The sequence below is a fragment of the Carex rostrata genome, chromosome 11 (assembly GCF_964058835.1).
Source record: "Carex rostrata chromosome 11, lpCarRost1.2, whole genome shotgun sequence".
Lineage (NCBI taxonomy): Eukaryota > Viridiplantae > Streptophyta > Magnoliopsida > Poales > Cyperaceae > Carex > Carex rostrata.
The window spans coordinates 7,878,281-7,900,776 of NC_135928.1; the positions used below are offsets into that span (position 1 = coordinate 7,878,281).

Here is a 22,496-nt window from a genome sequence, read left to right on the forward strand (position 1 = left end):
TGCGAGGATAAAAAAATGACTTTTCGCGACGGAGTACCGTCATTGTTCAGCTTTTTCTTTTCGCGACGGAGTACCGTTATAAATGTGTTTTTTTCTCTCGCAAAAAAAGTGTCTACTCTGTTGTTGTTCTTTTGCTACTATTTTTGCTTTAGTTTGTTTGTAAGACTGGATGTTTCATGGTAATGAAATGAGCTCAGGCTTTTTTTCAAAATAAAAAAAAACTAAATCAAACTCGAATTTGTTTTGTCAGCTCAAAACTCCACTTTAATTTCGAATCAATTCGATTCGAAATTAGTTCGAAATTGAACTCGAACTGAGTTAAATTTGATTCGGTTGAATTCGTCCACAGCCCTACCAGTGGTCATGTAATGAAAAAGAAGTAAAATTAAATTTGATGCGAGTCGACTCGGTCAGGCACAATCATTAGGCCCATTACCGTACCAAGTTGAGAAAGAGAAAAAATGTTAAATTAATGGCACATTGTTTTTAAATTAGTTAATTTCAACATCACGGGGGACCCAATTAAAGTTAATTAGATTCTGATTAATTTCTTTCGCAACAAGGTTTTTGATAGTTTTTTTTGTAGTTACATGATGTTTCTAATTATTTTATCTTTCTGTAATAAAATGAGAAATATAAATTTGTTGATATCCTAGTTAATCTTAGTATTCATTTATGGAATCATTCAATGCTTCCTTTTTGTAATAGATATATTATAATTATACTTAACAAGTTATCTTTAATAAAAAGTTAATTATTTTTAATATATAATAACGAACATAAATTATAATATGACACTGTGTTTTAAATCTTAAATTATTTACTAACTCGAGAAACACTATCTAAGTCGAATTTGTGCACCTGTTGAACCCGAACATTTTATTAATACTATTAAAAAAAAGAGGAGGGTTCAAATGCACCCAAATGCACCCTATCTTTTTTCTCTATTTTCAAAGTCTGAATAGTCAATCCGAACCGTTAGATGCGATCTATATATTAAGATGTGCTTGGAGACCAAATTTTACATTTTTTAGAATTTTTTTACTATTTATTAAGCCGCTTTGAAAATTTCTGATCCAATGGTCCAGAAAATGTAAAATTAGCGATTTTCAAAGTAGCTTAATAAATAGTAAAAAAATTTCAAAAAATATAAAATTTGGTCTCCAAGCACATCTTAATATATAGATCGCATCTAACGGTTTGGATTGACTATTCGGTCTTTGAAAATGGAGAAAAAAGATTTGAAAGATAGAGTGCATTTTGGTGCACAAAAATTTGGGTGCATTTGAATCCTCCTCTAAAAATAATCACTAAAATTGGAGAATTCGAAAAATATCAAGGCTTTCAACTCAATTTGCGGCTCTATTCTTGGAGGGCCGCATATTGAATTGGAGACCCGTAAAAAACATAAATATTAGTATATTACAGTGTATTTTTGAAATTTTAGAGGACTTCCAATTCAATCTGCGATCCCCCAATTCAATGGAGTCACAGATTTAATTGAAGGCCCTAGTATTTTTCAAATTCCTCGTAATTGATAGTTTTTTTTTACAGTGTATTAATAAAAATTTCGGCTTGTTGAACAGAGTTTAAAAGGGAAATTTGAAAATGTATCCGTGTTTCTACCTTGTTAAAATTTCTTACTGGGAAAGAATTTAGAAAACAATTTCATTTTCCAGGAATTGTTAGCTCCAAAGTTCTCTTTTCTTGAATTGTTAATTAGTATTTGCTTATTTGGGCCAGAAACTTTGTTCTCTGATTGGAGTGCTAGATTCTACACACAATTTAGAGTAGACTTTATTTGGGTCCCAATAACCATGTCCCCATAAATCCAATTAATTAACATACTGTGCTTTTTTTATTTCTCTCCTCTACTTTTCATTTACGCTAACAATTTCCACAATTTTTTTTTTTCAAAATGGCAATCCTAAAATTTAGTGTTCTTTAATTGCATTTCAAACAGGTCACACATGCATGAAAATGCATAATATGTGATAATTAAAACTTGAATTCAAATTTTTACAATCACAAAGTAATAACCAACAAGTTACAAATACACATTAATATTTTATGAGAGAGATTAACTATATAAAACCTTTAAAAATATACAAAAAATATTCAATTAAATTTTAATTAATATGATTAAAATTTTAAAACCATGCATGAAAGTAGTTAAGCACTGATCCACGGTACTTTGCTTAAAGAGGAAATCTTGTAAATTTAGAACAAGGTCGTTTGCTAATAAAACCTCGAGCAAAGTTTCTAACATGGGTGCTTGTCTAACCATATTTTTATTTGCCTATTCCAATTTCCAAAGAGGCTACTACCGCATGTGCAAAATTACCGTAAATATCCACATTTAGATAATGCATGTCTATCAATTGGCACTTTCTAAATTCTCCATTTGATGGATTGTCCATGACATGACCCTAAAATAAATGGTATCTAATTAGGGCTTGTCATGGTTAAGAGCGTGCTTTAGAATTAGCTGCAATCGTGTAGTTGGAACCAGTGCTGTAAAAAACGTCCGTTTAATTAAGCCAATTAATCAACCGATTGGTTGTTGGTGTTAATCAAACCGTCACAGATTTTTTCTATTAATCGTTTAACGGTACCATACCTGTCTGATGACCGCATACCGTTATTTACAACACTGGATGGAACTTAATTAACATGGTACCGTACCTAGTAATTAAGAGTGTGTTTCTTGAAAGGAGTAAGGAGATGAGAGACCACGAGAAGATACCGAGTTTACCTTCAAATCAGAAGTTACAAAAGTCCGTTAAATTCTCCTGTCCTCTTCTTTTCTATTCACTTTCCTTCAAAATTTCCGTAAGTTCCGGCACAACTAATTGGATTGTATTCATATCTTTGTTTACCACCGGATACTACAAAAATCTATCACTATTTGTGAGAATAAAAATATTTTTTGTTGATAGTATCTTCACGGATATTTTTGTCGATAATACCGATACGTTCGAAAATAATAATTAATTTTTGTCGGTGTACTCTGAATAATCATTTTTTATTCTCGCAGATGGTGACATATTATTGTAGTAAAAAAAGATTCAAGAATTGAATTGAGTCAAATTTTTTATTAAAGCGTGCTAAAAAATACAATTAGAAGAGGAAAAGAAAAGAAGTGTAGGTGTCCCTACGCTCCTCTCCCTTTCCTCTTCTAACTGTATTCCTGAGCAAACTTTGAAGAATTTTTTGTATATTTGAACTTAGAAAAATGAAAATGTGCACCTATGAATGATTCATGATGCTTAGAAAGTTAGAATCATAATCACTCGTGAGCATATTAATCGTAGCATATGTGGAAAGAGTATTTGATCATGCACACATTTGTAATTGCATTTAATTATTGGAATTGTCTTGTGAATTTCTTTTGAATCGTGCAAATTTTCAAATGTATGATGAACAAATTTTCACATGCAAGGGCAAAATATATTACTAGTAGTTTTTCTCATAAAATAGAATTTTACATTTTTATTCTTAAATTTATAGTTTTTGCAAAAAATATTACTAGTAATCTTTCTCATAAAATAAAATAATATGACACTTATTCAATCTTCAATCTCATTTTTTTTTGTTCGGCTCATGTTCACAAGTGTAGACATATATATTTAGTAAAGTTAGGAGTCATGAAACTCAAATATTTTTAATATTCACAAAAAATCTTTCAACCTGCAACCTCCCATAAAAAAAAAAAATTACATTTTCATTTAAACAACCCACCAATAAAGTGCATAAAATAAATGCTAGGCAGGAGCAACAAAATAGGTTTCTTCAATCAATTAAAGGTTTGGCTAAGAGGTTTTTATCCAACAAACATAAATAAACCCCGGTATAGATAAAGATGAAATAAATTGTCACCTAGGTATTTGAGACCATTATTGATTGATACATGAAGAGAAGAACTATAACTTGTAACATGTAACATGTAGCACAATCATATTACAAGATATATATTTGATTCAATCAATTGAGTGAAACGACCAAGTGCAAAGATGACTTTTATCACACCAATAATGTACTTACTTTTTGACTTTTCTTTTGGCACTTTTTAAACCAAAACTATGAGGCATCAATTATAAAATCACAAGCTCTAGTCTAGAGATGGAAGCTATCCAAAAGAAAATACCAAATAGGCAAATATCCATGTCTCCTCATCTAATTCTAGGGTTTCAAATATTAGGGATAATAAGATAAAATGCATAATGGCCTTTGATTTGACAAGGTTTGTTTCAACCAATGAGGTCGGCTGCTTGATTGCGGCATAGCCCATGAATTGCAATTTTTTTTTTGATTCTTTGGGCCATTTTTGGTGGGTCCATGAGCAAAAGCATGTTAGGTAACATTGGATAGTGGGCAAAATATAATTGCAAAGGGCAATGAGAAATGGTAATAATTGAGACGTGGAAATGGCGGTGGTTAGAGTGCAAAAACCGTGCCGTTCTGTGTCGTGATCAAGTTAATTTTTTACGTACCGTGTCATGTCGTAACTAAAATATCAAAGAGTGGTCACGACACATGAGTCACGTCAGGTCTAAACGTGCCGTGACCATTTAATTATAATTTAAGTTAGTTTATTCAATATTCACCATTTAATCAATATCTAATGGTCCTAATTACACGTGACTCGCGTGATCACGTGCCATGTTGTGTTGTGACTATATCTTTTACGTGACGTGTTGTGCTGTGACACAGTTTCAAAAGATGATAACAGCACGCGAATGCTCACGGTAAAGAACACGCAAGTCACGGCGCGAGTGGTCACTCCACGTGAGTCACGTCGTGCTGAGACCAAACATGCCTCGCGTGACCATTTCATAATAATTTAAATTAGTTTATTCAAGATTCATCATTTAATCAATATCTAATGGTCCTAATTACACGTGACTCGTGTGACCACATGCCGTGCTGTGTCGTGACTAGATCTTTCATGTGACGTGCCGTGCCGTGATAAAGTTTCAAAAGATAATCATAGCACGCGAATGCTCACGGCAAAGAACACGCGAGTCACGGCACGTGAGTCACGCTGTGCCTAAACGTGCTGTGACCAAACATGCCTCGTGTGACTCATGACGTGACTATTTGATCATAATTAATTTAAATTAATTTATTTAAGATCCACCATTTAATCAATATCTAATGGTCCTAGTTACACGTTACTCGCGTGACTACGTGCTGTACCGTGTCGTGACTAGACCTTTTACGTGACGTGCTATGACAAAGTTTCAAAAAATAATGATGGCATGTGAATGCTCCCAGCACAGAATACGCAAGTTACGACACTCGTGTTGTGTCATTCCATTTTTTCCACTCTAGCGGTGGCAGGTGTTTCTTTGAGCTGGGAATTCATATCACCTAAGATAATTTGAGTTTGAATCCGATCGTTATATGTTAGCACGAATTTTAAAGGAGTCCTGTGTATTACAGTTTTGGGTCGGATTGGTTCAGATTCTGATTGAATTGTTCAGATTCAAACTCAAACGGTGAGGTAATGCAGAGGATTAAGACTCTTAAGCTAGGGTAGTAAAAATAAAATTTCCAATCCGCCAAAATTATTTTACCTACTCAATCAACTCGTCTTTTTAGCGAGTTATGATATAATTGGGTACATATGGGCTTGAACTTTAGTTGATTCGTTTATTCGAATTGAATTGTAAATTTATCTTAAAAAAAACCTTTTTAATATAACTTGCTCATATTCAACACTAAACCATATGTTTCTTAAATATTTGTATCACTAATTGGTTGATAGATTAATAATTACATGTACAATATGCAATTCATCATTGAAAAATTAGGATGCTGTTATTTATATCTAAATTCTAAATGCTTAATTTACAGTAACTACTTGTTAATGAAGTACATATCTATCTTTGATGATGCTTAATCATTATTAGGTAATTTTATTTAGCATTTATCTACTTTTAGTTAAAATATTTTACTATGGTTGAATTCATTTGACACCCTTTAACAATTTTTGGTGATCTTGTATGAAAATAAATCTGCTGCAATCCCGAATCCGGAGAAAGTACCCTGAAACCCTTGCAATCCTGAATTTGGCCGTCGGATTTTCTTTTTAAGAATGCATCTCGAAACAACTGATTTTTTCATGCACGCATCTCGAAACAGTTCAACTGCTGAATTCAAATTGCAGGAATTTCATCATCACTGTCCACTGGTCTCGAATTACAACAGATTCAGGTCCGATCTTGTATACAGGTTGACAGAGAATAGAAAAGAAAAGAAATATATGTAAGCCAAAAATAAATGAATAGTCTACCTTTCTATATTCTAATTAATAAGCTGTCTAATCGTTGAGAGATCACTTTACCAGTATGTCTTTTCAAAAAAATTAATATAATGGAATCACAATAAAGCATAGAAGCTACTGTCCATTAATTGCATGCTGTAATCATAATTCACAAGTCATGTCCTGCATACAACAAAATATGAAATAATCAGCAAAATCAATCAATTCTTTCTTTTCTTAAACAGCAGTTTGGCAATCCCTTTTCAGCAGAGGCGCTTGTCTTCTCATTGTTAATTTTTTTTTTTTTGTCATGTTTTTTTAGGAAATAAATATACAAAAATCTATTTTAAAAATATTATACACTTTTGTCCCATCTTATGTTATTTTTTTGGCTCTGCTCCTGCCTTCAGGGCTCATGAAAATGAATGAATTTGCTATAATTTGAAAGAAATCTATTTGTTAGAGGTAAAACATTCAGTGGATATATTGCATCAAAATTTAGTGGTGTAACAAGGAAAGATTTTCTGTAACTCATACATTTTTCTTGAACCAAACCAACCAGATTTATACTAAACCATCGGCTTAAAAAAAAAAAAAAAAAAAAAAAAAGAGAGGATACTGGTATATATTGAAGGATGTGATGAACCATAATTTGACGCATTATTTGACACACGGTTGAGCCCAAAATGTATCATAATTACCATGTTTTATTGCATTTTATTTATCATTTCATTCAGTTTTAATTAATGTTAGTCCAGACACAAGATACTGCGCAAGTTGTTAATTATTGTAGGATTGGAGCACGAAACCGCGCGATCTGCATGTGCACAGAAAATCGATAATGTCAAGCCGAGTGGGGAAACAAATGGAGGAGATCAATCTTTGAATTCGACTAATTAAGCGATTTCATAATTTATTTTCGCATTATTTCTCACCAATTAAATTTGGCATGTCTTTGGCTGGTGCAAGCATGCTGCCAATTAAAGCATTTGAAATCTAAACAAATTAAGGATTTGATGGGCTGATATGGAGTACCTTTATTTCTTACCAAATAATTAAATTGGAGAGGACCTGATATATATTCGGCGCTGCTATCAATTGAGGCACCTTTCATTTTAGCATTTTTTATTTTTGGTTCGGTTACTTGGGTTTTCTGGGAGGAAATTCGGTGAGAGACAAGAGGAAACAGAGAGCACATTTCATTTTGACAACGAGAAATCAGAAGCAAATAGAAGGATCTGCACTTGATTAAGGGAGCCCTTACTCTTCTCTTTTTCTTTTATTTTTCTGATTTTAATGGAATCAAGTATGACTTGTGTTTGTGTTGAAATTATGCTTGGCTAAACATTTTATCTAGGGATGTGGGAGTAACTTGATACTTTAGTTATGTTAATTTAATTGTTTGAATTTTATTTGTGGTTGTGATATTGATTTGTTTGTGAACGCTTGCTTGGTTTGTTTAATTATTTCTTTTTTTATTAAGGGATCCGCTAATAATAAATTGAGACCGAAAGGAGAAATTTATATTAGAAGTACTTTTTAAAATAGTCATAGTTATACAAATAATATTAGGTGAATTTGGTGATGGACCGAAAGGAGAAATTAAATTGCTAGAACAACATAAACAAACTTAAGTACTCGGAGCTACGAAAGTAGTCCAAAAGGCTTTTGGGGAAAAACACGGGTTATCAAATAGCTTAATGGGTTTAGATTAAAACTGGTAAGCCACGAACGTAGGAGACCTATTTAATCTAGATACGGTGCGAAGCGACGAAAGTGGATAAACATCTACCTTAGGATAACACCCCCTCAATAATTGCAACCAAAATATTATAAAAACAATTAGAAATACATAATTAAAAGTATCATAGTGAAACCATAACCCTAGATATCCATTCTCTCTGATTTTTCTCGTTATTTTCTGTTTCTGGAATTCATTCTGCATCCTGTCAATTTAAGTTGCATTCGGATAATTCATCCTGCATTCTGTCTGGAATTCAGGCTGAGGTTCTGGATTTAGTCTGCATCAGTTTATAATTCATCTTGCATTTAGTTAATTCATCCAGCATTTTTATAATTTAGTTTAAAAGAAAACCACTCAATATTTGCTTGTCTAGATTACTGAAAACCGGTAAGCCAGTACTTACAATACCTCCTTGTGGTTCGATACCCAAATTACTAAGCGATAAGATCATGTGCTTGTGACCGAATTGTGTTAGGATTAGGGATTAAATTGTTAAGCTACCAAAAATACCATCAGGATGGTGTCCACTGTCCTGATATTTTATGAAGTTTAAAACAATGTGTGATCCAAGAGAATAAAAAAATTGCATCAATAAACATAAAGATAGAGACATCCATAAAGCCAAACAACCCTTTTATCTCATATAATACATACATAGATACACACAAACATATATATGAAGATACAATATACATTTCTCAAAGTAGAGCATGTTTTAGTCCTAATAAAGGATCTCATGATTTACACTTCCAAACTGGTAACCAAGCAAAGGCAGATCTGACTGACGATCTTCAGAGCACAAAACCACACTAAGAACAACGAACTTAGCGCAGTGGCTCAAGCTCCCCTCTCTATACCGAGAGATGCATATTCAATTCTTGAAAATAGCATCTAAAAGATGCTGATTGTAGTGGGCCCCTTAAATAAAAAAAAAAAAGATAGGAAAAAGCAGGAAGTATTTTATCTACGATTTCACAAAACATGAGCGGGGTAAATAGGAAATATATATATAAGACACGCTAAGCTCATGCTTTGATACGGGTTATAAAAAGCGGGTTATCGGACTGATAGGGCTCACTTTTTATAAGCCTCCCGAAAAACGATTTTTTCAAGCCGTGCTTTCTCCCAATATCAGATCTGACCCAGTAGGGTTTATCTTTTATCGAACCTGATACCACAACAACAGTCTCCTCAATTACCAGATCTGCTAAAGCCACTAGCATCTCAGGCTCGATAACAGAAGATGCATCAACCAAAAAAATGTGCGAAAAATGACCAGCCTTTAGCCCAGCTTTATGCAATCGAAAGGTGCTAACAAAGGTTGTTGTGATTATTCTGTAATCGTATAGTTCATCAAAGGGTGGAAAAGTGAAGCATTCTTTATGATATCGACATGCCGACATTATATCATCTGGAACCTCTTCTTTATCTCGAAAAGCAGCATTAGCACGGAATACATCAAATTCGCTAACCTTTTCCATTATAAGTTTCACTAATGCATCACAAGCACTATTTTGGGCAGCACAAATTAGAATTCGGCTTTCTTTACAAGACTCGTAAATTTTGAGGACAGTATCCTTGATCAGGATTAGCATTTTAGTGCATTCTCTAGGTGGTCTGGTATGTCTGCAATGATAGTTAACACGTTGGGTCTGGAGAGAGGGTTTCGTTCTCTGAGATAAGGGGCCTTCAATAAGGTATGGAATTGGGGCTAATTTGTGATTGAGAATTTGGTCAATGGGAGAAACTTGGTCCCATGGTGTTGGTGATGGTGTTGGGTTTGGGAAAAGGATTTTGTGTAGGACAGGCTGGTTGGCCACGGCTGCGACTGCATGGTGGGCCCGTTTGAGACAAGCCCTGTTGAAGGAGAAACTGACATCATATCTCTTTGACTTTTCGTGCTGTTCGTGAAAATCGTCCTTGAATTCTGCTAAAATAGTTCTGCTCTTCTGAACACGAACCAGGACTCCCTGTAGATTTTTTTTTTTTTTTTTTAAATGCGAAGAAGATTAATGTTATACATAAACAGTAATATAATAGATATTTTAAATTTAAGATTTATATTGCAAATCAATACAACTTACATGAAAGGGCTCAAAATCCTTGCTTTCATCAATAGGCCTCAAGTAAACATGATCTCTTGAGAGGAGGAACGGTCTTCTTTCGGGGATCTCGTTGATCTCAAATACCACGAAATAATAATTATTCTGTGTCTCTGAATCTGAACTTTTGGTACTCTTCTTTTTATTAGATTGAACCCACAACCTTGAGTTCTGTCTGATGCGTAGTTTTATAGTGACATCCTTCAGTAAATATTCACTCCATTTCTAGTACAAACGGACTTGCATTAGTAAACAATGTTTTCCCTGTCAAATTCTATTGAATAGTGCATGGCAATGCAAACATCATTGCATGGTACTCTTAACTTAGATTCAGGTATCTAGTTTAAGTGGCACAGACCCTCGTTTCTCTACGGAGAGACGCAGATTCAATCCCGAGAATAGTTTAGATGGAGTAGTTTAAGGATTAAAATCCGATGAAAAAGTTTGATTTTCATCAATGTATGTATTTGTAGCTAAATTGAGATGGCTAAAAATATAAAAGTTGAATAACTAAAGGATATGGGGATTAATGTGCCCCTATATATATAGGGGTATCAATGGGTACGGTACAGGATGGGTGGAGGTATTTTCATACCCATAGCCACTTTAAATTTGTCTTACCTGTATCCTAACTTTACTCATTAAATATTAACTTACCCATATCCTACCCTTACCTACTAAGATAATGGGTAACGAAATAAATAACGGTAATTAACGAGTAAATTGAAAGCATCTATAATTTAATCTGAAAAATATATATATTAAATACATCATGTATTTAATATCACAAAATTTAAAAAAACTATATTTTTTTTATCAGATTATAATTTTTTATCTCATTTTTTGAAAGAAATATATTATTAATTAAATGATAAAATATTGTATAGACAAATTTTGTCATAAATTACTAAATAAAAACTATATAATATGTTGGATAAATTAGTTTCAACATGAATTACAAAATAAAACTTATATGAAATGCAATATAAATCAATTTAATTATAATTATAAAATTATATAGTTATATGTATAAATAGAAAAATTATCACATATTTTTTATATATTTATTAATTACCTATAAAGTGAGGATTACGAAATAGACTTTAGCCATACCCTTACCCAATAGGCTAACAAAAAAAGTTTCTTACTCGTACCCGATAAGCTAACGAAAAGAAAACCTTACCCATATTCATCTTATCGAATATGGTACTGATCGGGTAAACAGTTAAAAGGGTATCATTGACACCCCTATCACTGATTTTTCTTCTAAAATGAATGGTCCTAATTTTGTATGTACCAATTTAAGAATATAGGACATAAAAAGGAAAATTAGAAAAGAACCAGTTTTGGTTTAGTCTTTAGACCAAATTCAACAAAACTCACCTCACAGTAGATATCCTCAGCATAAAGCAGAGTCGCAAAATATTCAGCATAGGTATCCGGTGACAATGGCTTACGTAACACCGGTGGCACAATGCCATTCATTAACATACTTTTTATGTGTTTTGGTATTCCATATCTCTGAGTGTCACCCTTTACAACTTTTTTTGGAGATGAATCAGAGTTTGTAGATGAAGCAGAGCTTGATGAACCAGGTCCAGCGTTTGACAATGACATTTTTGACAAAGCTGCAGTTTTGCAAGAATTCAACTCAGCACGTGATTGCACCAAGGGGAAAGTAATTGTTTCTTTTGTTGAACAAGTGGGGAAAGAAGCAGCTTTTGGTGTAGGAGATATAGTTGGTATAGGCTTCGAAGCCAAAGAATTCTTAGAAGCCTTTGATTTAACAACCCATTGCATGGAAGGGGCATGTACATTAATAGGAGATGAAAATAGTACAGTTTCTGTGGACAAAGAACTCTTAGAGGTTTTTGATTTGACATCTGATTGCACAAAAGAAACAATATCTACCCTATGAGGAGATGAAGATGAGACATCTTTTGGAGTAAAATAATTTGTCGAAACGTTTAATTTGAAGTCCGGTTGCTTAGAAGGTCGTTTGTTTTTCATGTGTCCTGGAACAATCTTCAGTGTAGGATTGCAAAGAAGAGAACTATCCGATGCCTCAGATTCAATTTTTGTTGGGTGGGAACTTCTAGGTGCATTTGATTCAACATTGGAAGGTAATGAAATTTTCGAAGCATTTGAATCAGCATCTGAAGGTACACAGGGGGGATTAAACGTTTCTATTGTTGAACAATTGGCGGATGAATCAGCTTTTGGTGTAGGAGATATAGTTGGTATAGGCTTTGAAGCCAAAGAATTCTTAGAAGCCTTTGATTTAACAACCCATTGCATGGAAGAGACGGTACCAGTTTTAGATATAAACTTATTAGTCGAAGAAACAACATTTGGCTTAAGGGATAAATTTGGTACAGTTTTTTTGGGCAAAGAACTCTTAGGATTGTCTGATTTGACATCAAATTGCACAAAAGAAACAACATCTGGCCTTTGAGGAGATGAAGATGACACAGCTTTTGATGGAAGAGAACCATTAAATGCAGCTGATACAATTTTTGTTTGATAGGAACTGTTAGGAGTATTTGATTCAATTCTTGAAAAAGGACAGCTATTAGAAGAATTTGATGTTTCAACAAAAGATTGCACAACTGGGAGAGTACTGAATTCACCTACCAAATTGTTGTTCAAAGAAGCATTTGATCCAGCAGGAGATTCAAAACTTGCGCATGGTACCAGTGCCTTTTTTTTACGATTTGCTCTTCTATTGGGTTGTGGCATGGTGATCACAACGAGATAAAAAAAAGAAGTAATCGATCACAGCAATGAAAATTTAGTAGTAATTAGAGATGTTTTGATCAAGGTGACTGACACTGGATTAGAAGGAAGGGGAAAGGAGACTGATAGGAAGCTGAGCCTCTGCTTTTCCTGTCTCTGTCTCTATTCATTGCTTTAGTTGTCACTTGATTTAAAGTAGAGACCTGTGGAGTAATTACTCCGTTATAACCTGTACTAATAATATAAGTTTATTAAAAAAGAAAGGACTTCATTGACCCAATGTCTGTGATTTGGTCATCTCATATAACTACCCAACTGGATCATCTCAAGTTCCTTAACCAAAACCTAACCAAAGAGAAACCAAGAAAACAGTTGTGTAATTTCGAAGAGGAACTGGAGATGATAATCAAGGCGTTACATAACGGAGTAGACTCGGCAATTGAAAGGTCTTTCCATATAATTATATTAAAGAGCATCTGGAAAAGGTTTTTTTTTGCACGAACCTTGATAAAGTTACGAATAACGATAATTATTCATGCATGCGAACCGCATCGTAAAAGTTATTTGGATCACTTAGACCAGCCTTTCTTTGAACAACACATGACAATAACAGTATGGATTATATATTAAAAAACAATGTAATGACTTTCATGTTGAATGGAAATCGATGAAAATCCTCAATTCCTTCAAATAAAAAAAACAAACAAACAGTATGGATAATATACACTCTCACAGTCAAAAGATGAGAATAAGAATAAGAATAAGAATAAGAATAAAAATAATAGTAATAGTAATAATAATCATCTGCACTAGCATTAAACCTTAAGCCCAAAGTTCCAAATTGTCTTAATTAGTTCCCAAAGTTCCCGATTACCACCTAGCAGATGAAATTTAGGATATATATATATATATATATATCATAATTTATTAAAAATAATTTATTTAACTCATTAAACTTATCAAATAAACTTAATTTAACTTAATTTTATTATTATAACATAACACTACGCTTATTTCTTCTTAACACATAAATTTTTTAAATGTGTAATTAACACATTTCATTTAATGAAAAAATAAATTTGAGAATTAAGCTTTTTCAAATACTAATAACATATTATTTGAAAAAAAATGAAACATTTCAACATAAAATTACTAAATTTAGTTTATGATAACAACTTAATTCCATAAATAAACACGTTGTGCTAATTGAAACAATTACATCAGTAAATAAGAAAAATATATGGTATATAAATAATAGAAGAATTAATCAATTTCAAAGTAAGAAGAAAAAACATGGATAAAAAATATTGAATTTATATTTAAGCACAAATAAAATTGCAATACATGATTTATAAATTTTATTATCACACACTATTATAGAAAAAATCAATGTGAAAATAAATATTTACTGGAATATACGAGAACATTTACAGGAATAATTTGAAATAAACGGACTATTAAACGGTAAAACGACAGATTAAACGGAAAAAGGCCGATTAATCATTTTCATCCGCAAACAAGCATCCGTTAAGTATATTCGTAACGGTTTAGCCACCATTAACAATTAAACGACCGTTTAATCAGCTGTTAAGACTGTTTTTTACAACACTGGTCGAATCAGATAATGATCGCATCATAAATCATTAATTAAGGTTTGCAGGATTGTTCTCCTATGACATGTATGCTTGATAGGCTATAGGTGCGCAGGATTGTTCGCTTGTCATGATAGCACGGGGTCCTTTTCAAGTTTTCTCGGAACCAATTCATCATTTTCTTCCATTGATTCATCTTTGACATTAAAATGGGTCTCATTAGTACTTCCTTTTACACCAGCATGACCAGCATGCTGGTACGAGACATATTCTATTCAAATAAAAAACAAAGGCAAATAATTTTGTCATTCTCATTGATACATGAAAAGAACTATTACTTGCAACATGTGGCACAATAATTTCACAAAATAGTTCAATTATTAGCTAGTGAAACGACCAAGTGCAAACACAACTTTTGACCTCTTTTGGCACTTTAGAACTTAATTTTGAGGCACCAATTATAAAATCATGAGCTCTACAGACTACAACTGAAGATAATAAAAAGAAAATACCGACTAGGCAAATATCCATGACCATTGATTTGACATGGTATCTGCAAAGGACGAACTGGGGTGAGTGGTGACTCGGCAATTGGTGTTTAAACCTGTTTAGCCCATAATGTACCTTTTTTTAGGTCTTTAAACCTTTTTGTGGGTCCATGAACAAAAGCATTTACAGAATATTTTTTATGGAAAGTGTACAAAAATAATTTAGGATATTAAATAAATTGTATAAATATTTCGATTAATTAAATTTTTTTTTTCAGTTCAGAAAAAAGTTTTGATTCCTTTACATACTGCGCAACACCACAAATTAATGTTACCAGAATCGAACTGGACCGTAAATCTTCATATCAACCGATTTAGTTACTGATTTATTTAAATACCTACATATATATTAGATATGGAGATTCTTCTGAAATAATCATAATTTTTATACAACATTTGTGAAAATTCTCAAATACATATCCAATATTGTCATATAAAATTGAATTTATAGATATATTTTAAAACTTAACATCCCAATAAAAAAATATTAATTTTGTTAATATTTTTGTAGAAAAAGAACATAATAGATCAATATTTTATGAATAATTTTTTGTTAATTGGATCATAATATTTATATCCCTTTTTTGTGTTTGAATATCCCAAAAAAATACCTTTAGTTGATGTAGAGTCAAATTTGTTTTTCCTTTTTTTTTGTAAATGAAACAAACACAATCAAATACTTTTAAATGGTCAAGATTGATTTTCCTTTGATAAAGAATTTTCAATGGACTTCTATTTTTTTAACATAACACTCGAAAGTCTATTTATTAAATATGTAGATGTGAGAATTGCATCTGATCAATATTGTTTTGGAACATTCATTTGAGATAAAAGTGCTCTTGTCATTTTTAATATATGCCTATTTTTCCTTTTCTGACACTCCATTTTGTTCAAGTGTATTTATGCATGTTGTTTGGTGTAGAATTCCTTTATTTTTCAAAAAAAAAAAAATTATTATTTATAAACTTTGTTCCATTATCAGATCTAAAAACTTTAATTTTTGAATTAAATTGATTTTCTACTAAATTGGCAAATTCTTGAAAAACTTGGAAAACTTCACTTTTTGATTTAAGCAAATATAGTCAAGTAGCACGAGAAAAATCATCGATAAATACAACAAAATAATAAAATTCATTATAAGAAGTAATAGGAACTGGTCCCCATACATCAGAATAGATTAATTCAAATGGTACTTCACTTCTACTAGTTAATAAAGAAAAAGAAAGCCTAGTTTGTTTGGCTAGTTTGCATACATCACAACTAACACAATTATTTAAAGAAAAATTCAAGTATGAATTAAAAATTTTATCAGAGAATGTCCAAGTTTCTTGTGCCATAAACCGTTTTCACTAGTCTCTTTAGTTGCAGATAAATTTTGTTTTTGATAGTTCAAAACATAGAGTCCATTGTCATAGAATCCCTCACCAATCATCATCCCTGTTGTTTGATCCTGAAATTTAACATTTGTTCTTGAAAATAGTACATCACAATTAAATTCTTATGTTATTTTACTTACTGAAATTAAATTTGTCGTAAAAGATTTTATGTATAATACATTTATAATTTTCTTTGAGAAGATATTAATGGTTCCTACCACCAGTGATTGGTACCTTGATTCCATTAGCAACTAAAATATATTGGTCATACTGTACCATTTCTAGGGTCTCAAAAAAATTCTTATTGCATATCATATGATCAGTAGCACCTGTGTTTATAATTAATTGATTATTGGGTAAAATTCTAACTGAGTTTAAAGCAATACCACAAGTGTTGCTATTTTGTTTGGCAAGCATTGCAGTGAATTGCTCCATCAGCTGCCGCATAGAATCCGATGCCTCATGACTGGAACTTGGTTCACCTGGACCATTTTTTTCAGAACCCGACCCGGTTCCTTGCACCGCATAGCCTCTTGGGCGCTCTTCGTCCTCTCCCTTTATTTTCTCCCTATTTTGATTGTCTCCTCCTTTCCACGCCTTCGGATGAAGATGTGGGTATAGAAACCAACATCTCTCCCTGGTATGCCCCATTTTCTTGCAATTGTCGCACTTCTCGTTGCTGTTTTCTTGGTTCTTTCCCTTGTGCGAATTAGGGTTCTTGGTGAAAGCACCGAACGCTTGGCCCTCTGGCTGGTCGCCAAATTGGGTGTCGGTGTTCATGGCGCTTCTCCTTGACTCTTCCTGTTCTAGGGTTGCAACAATGGATTCAAGTGGTGGGAGGTTGGCTCCGAAGAGAATCTGGGTTCGGACTTGTTCATAACTCGGGTCCAGGTTTGCTAGAAACTGAAAAATTCGATCTTGGTCTTTTCTTTCTTTGAGTTTTTGTAGATCTGTGATTTCGGGTTGGTGGATGTCTAACTCATCCCATTTTGCTTTCATTGCTCCAAAATATTGTGTGATTGATCTCTGGTTTTGTTTAATTTGAGTGATATCTTGTTTGATCTGAAAAATATGGGCAAAATTGTTTTGTTTACCATACATTTTGTGGATTGCGGTCCATAATTTTGTTGAGGTTTCGGCACCAATCATGAACAGTTCACTAATTTGGGGCTCCATAGAATTTAGGAGCCATGACATTACCAGATTGTCGTGAATCTCCCATTCTTCTGAGTTCTTGTCTGGTTTTTTCTTCTCGCCATTGACATACCCGAATTTACCTTTGCCTCTAAGAGAGATTATCGCCCCTTTGGACCATAACTGGTAATTTTTTCCATTGAGTAGCATGGGAGTTAGCTTCAAGGAGGTATTGGCATCAATCATGACTGATACCTCTTTTCTTGCTTCTGTTGTGGGTGTTTCTGTCATTGTTGTTATTGTGGATTGTTATTTTGTACCGATTATTGGTACGTATCTTATGGCTCTGATACCATGAAGATTTTTTAGATGAAGAAGAATTATATGATTGTTGTAATTTACAATGCTCTGTTGCATGGTACTTATAAAACAAGCTATACAATTAGCCGTTGGCTCATTTCCTAATCTGTTGGATTGTTGCTTGATTATTAGAATTAAACTAGGACAGCTATACAATGGATGCTAGTTTATATGTTGCCTAAACTATTCCTATGATGAATATTCTGAGGCTCATGTTTTATTTCTCAACAGAAGATGACACAACTTTTGATGGAAGAGAACCATTACATGCATCTAATCCAATTTTTGTTTGATAGGAACTGTTAGAGTATTTGATTCAATTCTTGAAAGAGGGAAGATTTTAGAAGCATTTGATGTTTCAATTAAAGATAGCACAACTGGGGGAGTAGTGAATTCACCTGCCAAATTGTTGTTCAAAGAAGCATTTGATCCAGCAGGAGATTCAAAACTTGCGCATGGTACCGGTGCCTTTTTCTTACGATTTGCTCTTCTATTGGGTTGTAGCATGGTGAGAACAAGATTTAAAAAAAAAAAAATGATAATACCTACAAAACTCAGGAAGCAATCGATCACAGCAATGAAAATTTAGTAGTAATTAGAGATGTTTTGATCAAATTAAGAGACTGACACTGAATTAGAAGGAAGGGGAAAGGAGACTGGTAGGAAGTTGAGCCTCTGCTTTTCTTGTCTCTGCCTTTAATCATTCCTTTAGTTGCCACTTGATTTAAAGTAGAGACTTGTGGAGTAAGTACTCCATTATAACCTGTACTAATAATATAAATTTATTCAAAAAGAAAGGACTTCATTGACCCAATGTCTGTGATTTGGTCATCTCATGTAACTACCCAAATGGATCATCTCAAGTTCCTTATCCAAAACCGAACCAAAGAGAAACCAAGACAACATGCAGTTATATAATTTCGAAGAGAAACTGGAGATGGTAATCAAGGCGTTACATAAACTCGGCAGTAGAAAGGTCTTTCCATATAATTATATTAAAGAGCCTATTTATCTGGAAAAGATTTTTATAGCACGAACCTTGATAAAAAAAAAGTTACGAATAACGATAATTATTCATGCGTGCAAATAGGGGTGTCAATGATAATCCTTTTAACCGTTTATCCGACCCGACCCGTACCGTATTCGATAAAATGAGTATGGATAAGTTTTTTTTTTTTTTCCGTTAACTTATTGGGTATAGGTATAAATAAGGAATTTTTTGCGTTAGCTAAATGATAAAGGGTACAGGTAAATGCTATTTTGTACACATTGCCCCTATAGGTAATTATATAAAATATAATAGTAATATGATAATGTTTGAACAATAATTAGTGAGTATTTTTGTTATTTATGTATTCTTTTTATTGTAAGAAAAATATTAAAATATTACTTTTATTTGCATGTTATTTTTCATGACTAGCTTTTCTTTGAACAACACATGACAATAACAGTATGGATTATATATTCACAAACAATGTAATGGTTTTCATGTTGAATGGAAATCGGTGAAAATCCTCATTTCTTTCAAATAAAAAAACAAACAGTGTGGATAATGTGCACTCTCACAATCAAAAGATGATAAGAATAAGAATAAGAATAATAGTAATAGTAATAGTAGTAATAGTAATAATAATCATCTGCACTAGCATTAAACCTTAAGCCCAAAGTCCCAAATTATCTTAATAATTAGTCACCAATATTTCCCGGTTACCACCTAGCAGATGAAATTTAGGGATACCTAAAAAACAATAATACAGTAAAATAAATTAAAATAAGATAGATAAAAAATAAGACATAAGAAAAATGAGAAAGCTCCAATCTATAAGCCTTCTCCGGATAATAAAAAGGAATGATTGATTATTGCCTTTAGCTTGCAAGCTTGGAAACAAATAACCTATACTGTCGGTGTACTGCCAATAGAATGAACCCTGCCTTGATTAAGAATATTTCAAATATGTCCATATACCTACTGGCAAGCAGATAAATTAATGATCTCATCATAAATCATTAATTAAGGTTTGCAGGATTAATTGTTCTCCTATGACATGCATGTATGCTCAATATTCATCATTTTCTTCCATTGATTCATCTTTTGCATGGAAGGGGAGTTATAATGTGATGAAACATAATTTTTTGTCTAGAAGGGGTTTAAGATGAAACAGTTTTGAAGGCCAAAAAAAAAAAAAAAAAAATACTTGAATTGAAGCTATAGCCATGAAAAAGTTTTTCATGGAATCAAAACCTTTACAATGTCTGATCCGACAATTAATTTTACTGTGTAAAATTGAGAAATTTAGCACTCACTCAAATAAAATACTTTGGAGATACATTTTAAAATTAAAATGGGTCTCATTAGTACCTCCTTTTACGCCCAGGTACCTGAGGTTTTCATCCAGCAAACAAAAACGAACTCCAGTATAAATGAGAAAGAATAAAATTGTTTTACTGGAAAATTAGAAGTTCATATTTATTATACCAGAAGTTCACTGAGAATTAAACAAAACGATTGCACCAGAAGTTCAAAACAAAGGCAAATAATTTTGGCATTCTCATTGATACATGAAAAGAATTATTACTTGCAACACGCGGCACAATAATTTCACAAAATAGTTCAATTAGCTAGTGAAACGACCAAGTGCAAACACAACTTAATTTTTATGGCACCAATAATGTACTTACTTTTGACTTCTTTTGGCACTTTATAGAACTTAATTTTGAGGCACCAATATTGTACTTATAAAATCATGAGCTCTACAACTGAAGCTAATAGAAAGAAAGAAAATACCAATTAGGCAAATGTCCATGACCATTGATTTGACATGGTATCTGTAAAGGACGAACTGGTGACTCGGCATCAGCTTGTTTAGCCCATAATGTGCCTTTTTTATGTCTTTAAACCTTTTTGTGGGTCCATGAACAAAAGCAATTTACAGAATATTTTTTATAAAAATAATATAAGATATTAGATAAATTGTATAAATATTTTGATTCAATAGAAGGAACTGATTTTTTTAGTTCCCAAAAAAGTTTTGATTCCTTTATGAATTATATTCTTACTACGCAACACCGCAAAGCAATGTTATTAGAATCAAACCGGACCATAAATTTTCAGATCAACCGGTTCAGTCACTAATTTATTTAAATACTTACATATATATTAGATATGAAGATTCTTCTGAAATATACATAATTTTTATACAACATTTGCAAAAATTCTCAAATATATATTCAATATTGCCATATAAAATTGAATTTATAGATATATTTTGTCATACCCTGATTCAGAGGTGCAACCATGCTACCGCATCTATTTACCATTTAATATACGTAACACAAGGTATGGATCTTTTTATGAATTGCCAATAGCATCCATTATTTTTGCCACATCCCAATTTATTAATAATAATTATCTGACACTTTATATTCTCTGCACCATGTCAGATAAAATAAACTCAAATCCCATACCTTTAGGTGACCCTGCTATCAATTATAACCCGGAAACGTTTCTCTGACTTCGCATAATGAACCTGTAACCCACAAGAGGAAACGAGTGAGTAATAAATTATTTCTCAGTGCTGATTGCTACTCAGATTATTGGATTCGAAGGAAATCCATATTTAGAATTAAATCACCGCACGAGAACTATACAGTTCATTTCATAATGACGAATGCAAATGCTCAATAATAATATCCAATTGAACAACAAAAATTAAATAAATAAATCAGAATACTAAGGATCGTATCATAATAAATGGTTTGGGTCAAAATATTTTAATCCTTAAGTCTGGTAATGTTTGAGACCTAATCTTTACAACCACGAAGTCTAGTAACGTTTGGTTTCTTAACTTTACAATTTCTAGTCTGGTAACACTGATAGATACCATAACATGTATATGTCGTGTCAGGGCTTATACCATTCTAACTATCTTGACAACTTGTTAACGGAAACAAGACGAAATCAATATCACAATACTGTCATTATCAGAAAGAAAATTAATGATAAGACAGTTACCACAGTTCATTAGTCTCACAGTCACAATTCACAATTTATTCAATATCCCCTACCCAACCGGTACTGGGTTCAGTTGGGGCCATTCACCATATGTGCATAAGGGTCCTGGAGTAAAGTCTAACTAATTTATTTTTTTCACTAAGCCCGGAAGCCCAATTCAAACACCTTAAATATCCAATTTAATTTATGAATTAATTAAGCCTAAAGGCTCACCATCCTAATTCCAGTTTATATTCTAACTTTTCTGCCGAAAGTTAACTTCTTTATTTTGTAGTTTAACCCCTCTGACAAGAGGGTTTTACCTAAGCGATATTTTTGTTTTAGCATCTCAATCCCTTGACATGGGAACTTAACCATTCATAAGAATTTAACAAATACACTTAATTTCAACTATTAAACAAGTTTTCCTTTTATTTCAATCACTACATAAATTATAGCTATTCACGACTTGAGTTGTTTAACAAATTCTGAAACTTTAAATCAAATTAAAAAGAAACATAACAGAGAAGGATGCATACACCTAATAATTAATAGTACTGGGTGCGATGAGAGAATGAGCAAGTATATATACCACCAATTAAGCAATCCGAATAACAGACAATAATAACTGATCTATCGGGTGAG

At 32.6% G+C, this 22,496-nt stretch overlaps 2 protein-coding genes across 2 annotated transcripts; both read right to left on the bottom strand.

Annotated features, from left to right (window-relative positions):
* Positions 1–8,628: 8,628 nt before the first annotated feature.
* LOC144562375 (uncharacterized) lies at positions 8,629–13,022 on the bottom strand. Its single transcript, XM_078311596.1, has 3 exons — positions 11,498–13,022; positions 10,097–10,339; positions 8,629–9,982 (listed from the first exon to the last, which is right to left on the bottom strand). Exons 1-3 carry the CDS (start codon positions 12,851–12,853, stop codon positions 9,038–9,040), a joined length of 2,544 nt encoding a protein of 847 aa, XP_078167722.1. The 5' UTR covers positions 12,854–13,022; the 3' UTR covers positions 8,629–9,037.
* Positions 13,023–16,100: 3,078 nt separating this feature from the next.
* LOC144562057 (uncharacterized) lies at positions 16,101–18,589 on the bottom strand. The gene is made up of 4 exons (XM_078311187.1): positions 18,489–18,589; positions 18,259–18,405; positions 16,753–17,784; positions 16,101–16,440 (listed from the first exon to the last, which is right to left on the bottom strand). Exons 1-4 carry the CDS (start codon positions 18,562–18,564, stop codon positions 16,412–16,414), a joined length of 1,284 nt encoding a protein of 427 aa, XP_078167313.1. The 5' UTR covers positions 18,565–18,589; the 3' UTR covers positions 16,101–16,411.
* Positions 18,590–22,496: the final 3,907 nt, after the last annotated feature.

Coding starts and splice junctions, on each gene's coding strand:
- LOC144562375 (XM_078311596.1), bottom strand. CDS start 12,853: ATGCCACAACCCAATAGAAGAGCAAATCGTAAAAAAAAGGCACTGGTA. Junction 10,340..11,497: donor CTGAGGATATCTACTGTGAG/GTGAGTTTTGTT, acceptor CGTTTGTACTAG/AAATGGAGTGAATATTTACT. Junction 9,983..10,096: donor AGGATTTTGAGCCCTTTCAT/GTAAGTTGTATT, acceptor AAAAATCTACAG/GGAGTCCTGGTTCGTGTTCA.
- LOC144562057 (XM_078311187.1), bottom strand. CDS start 18,564: ATGATTAAAGGCAGAGACAAGAAAAGCAGAGGCTCAACTTCCTACCAG. Junction 18,406..18,488: donor CCCCTTCCTTCTAATTCAGT/GTCAGTCTCTTA, acceptor TGAGTTTTGTAG/GTATTATCATTTTTTTTTTT. Junction 17,785..18,258: donor TTTGAACAACAATTTGGCAG/GTGAATTCACTA, acceptor CAACAATGACAG/AAACACCCACAACAGAAGCA.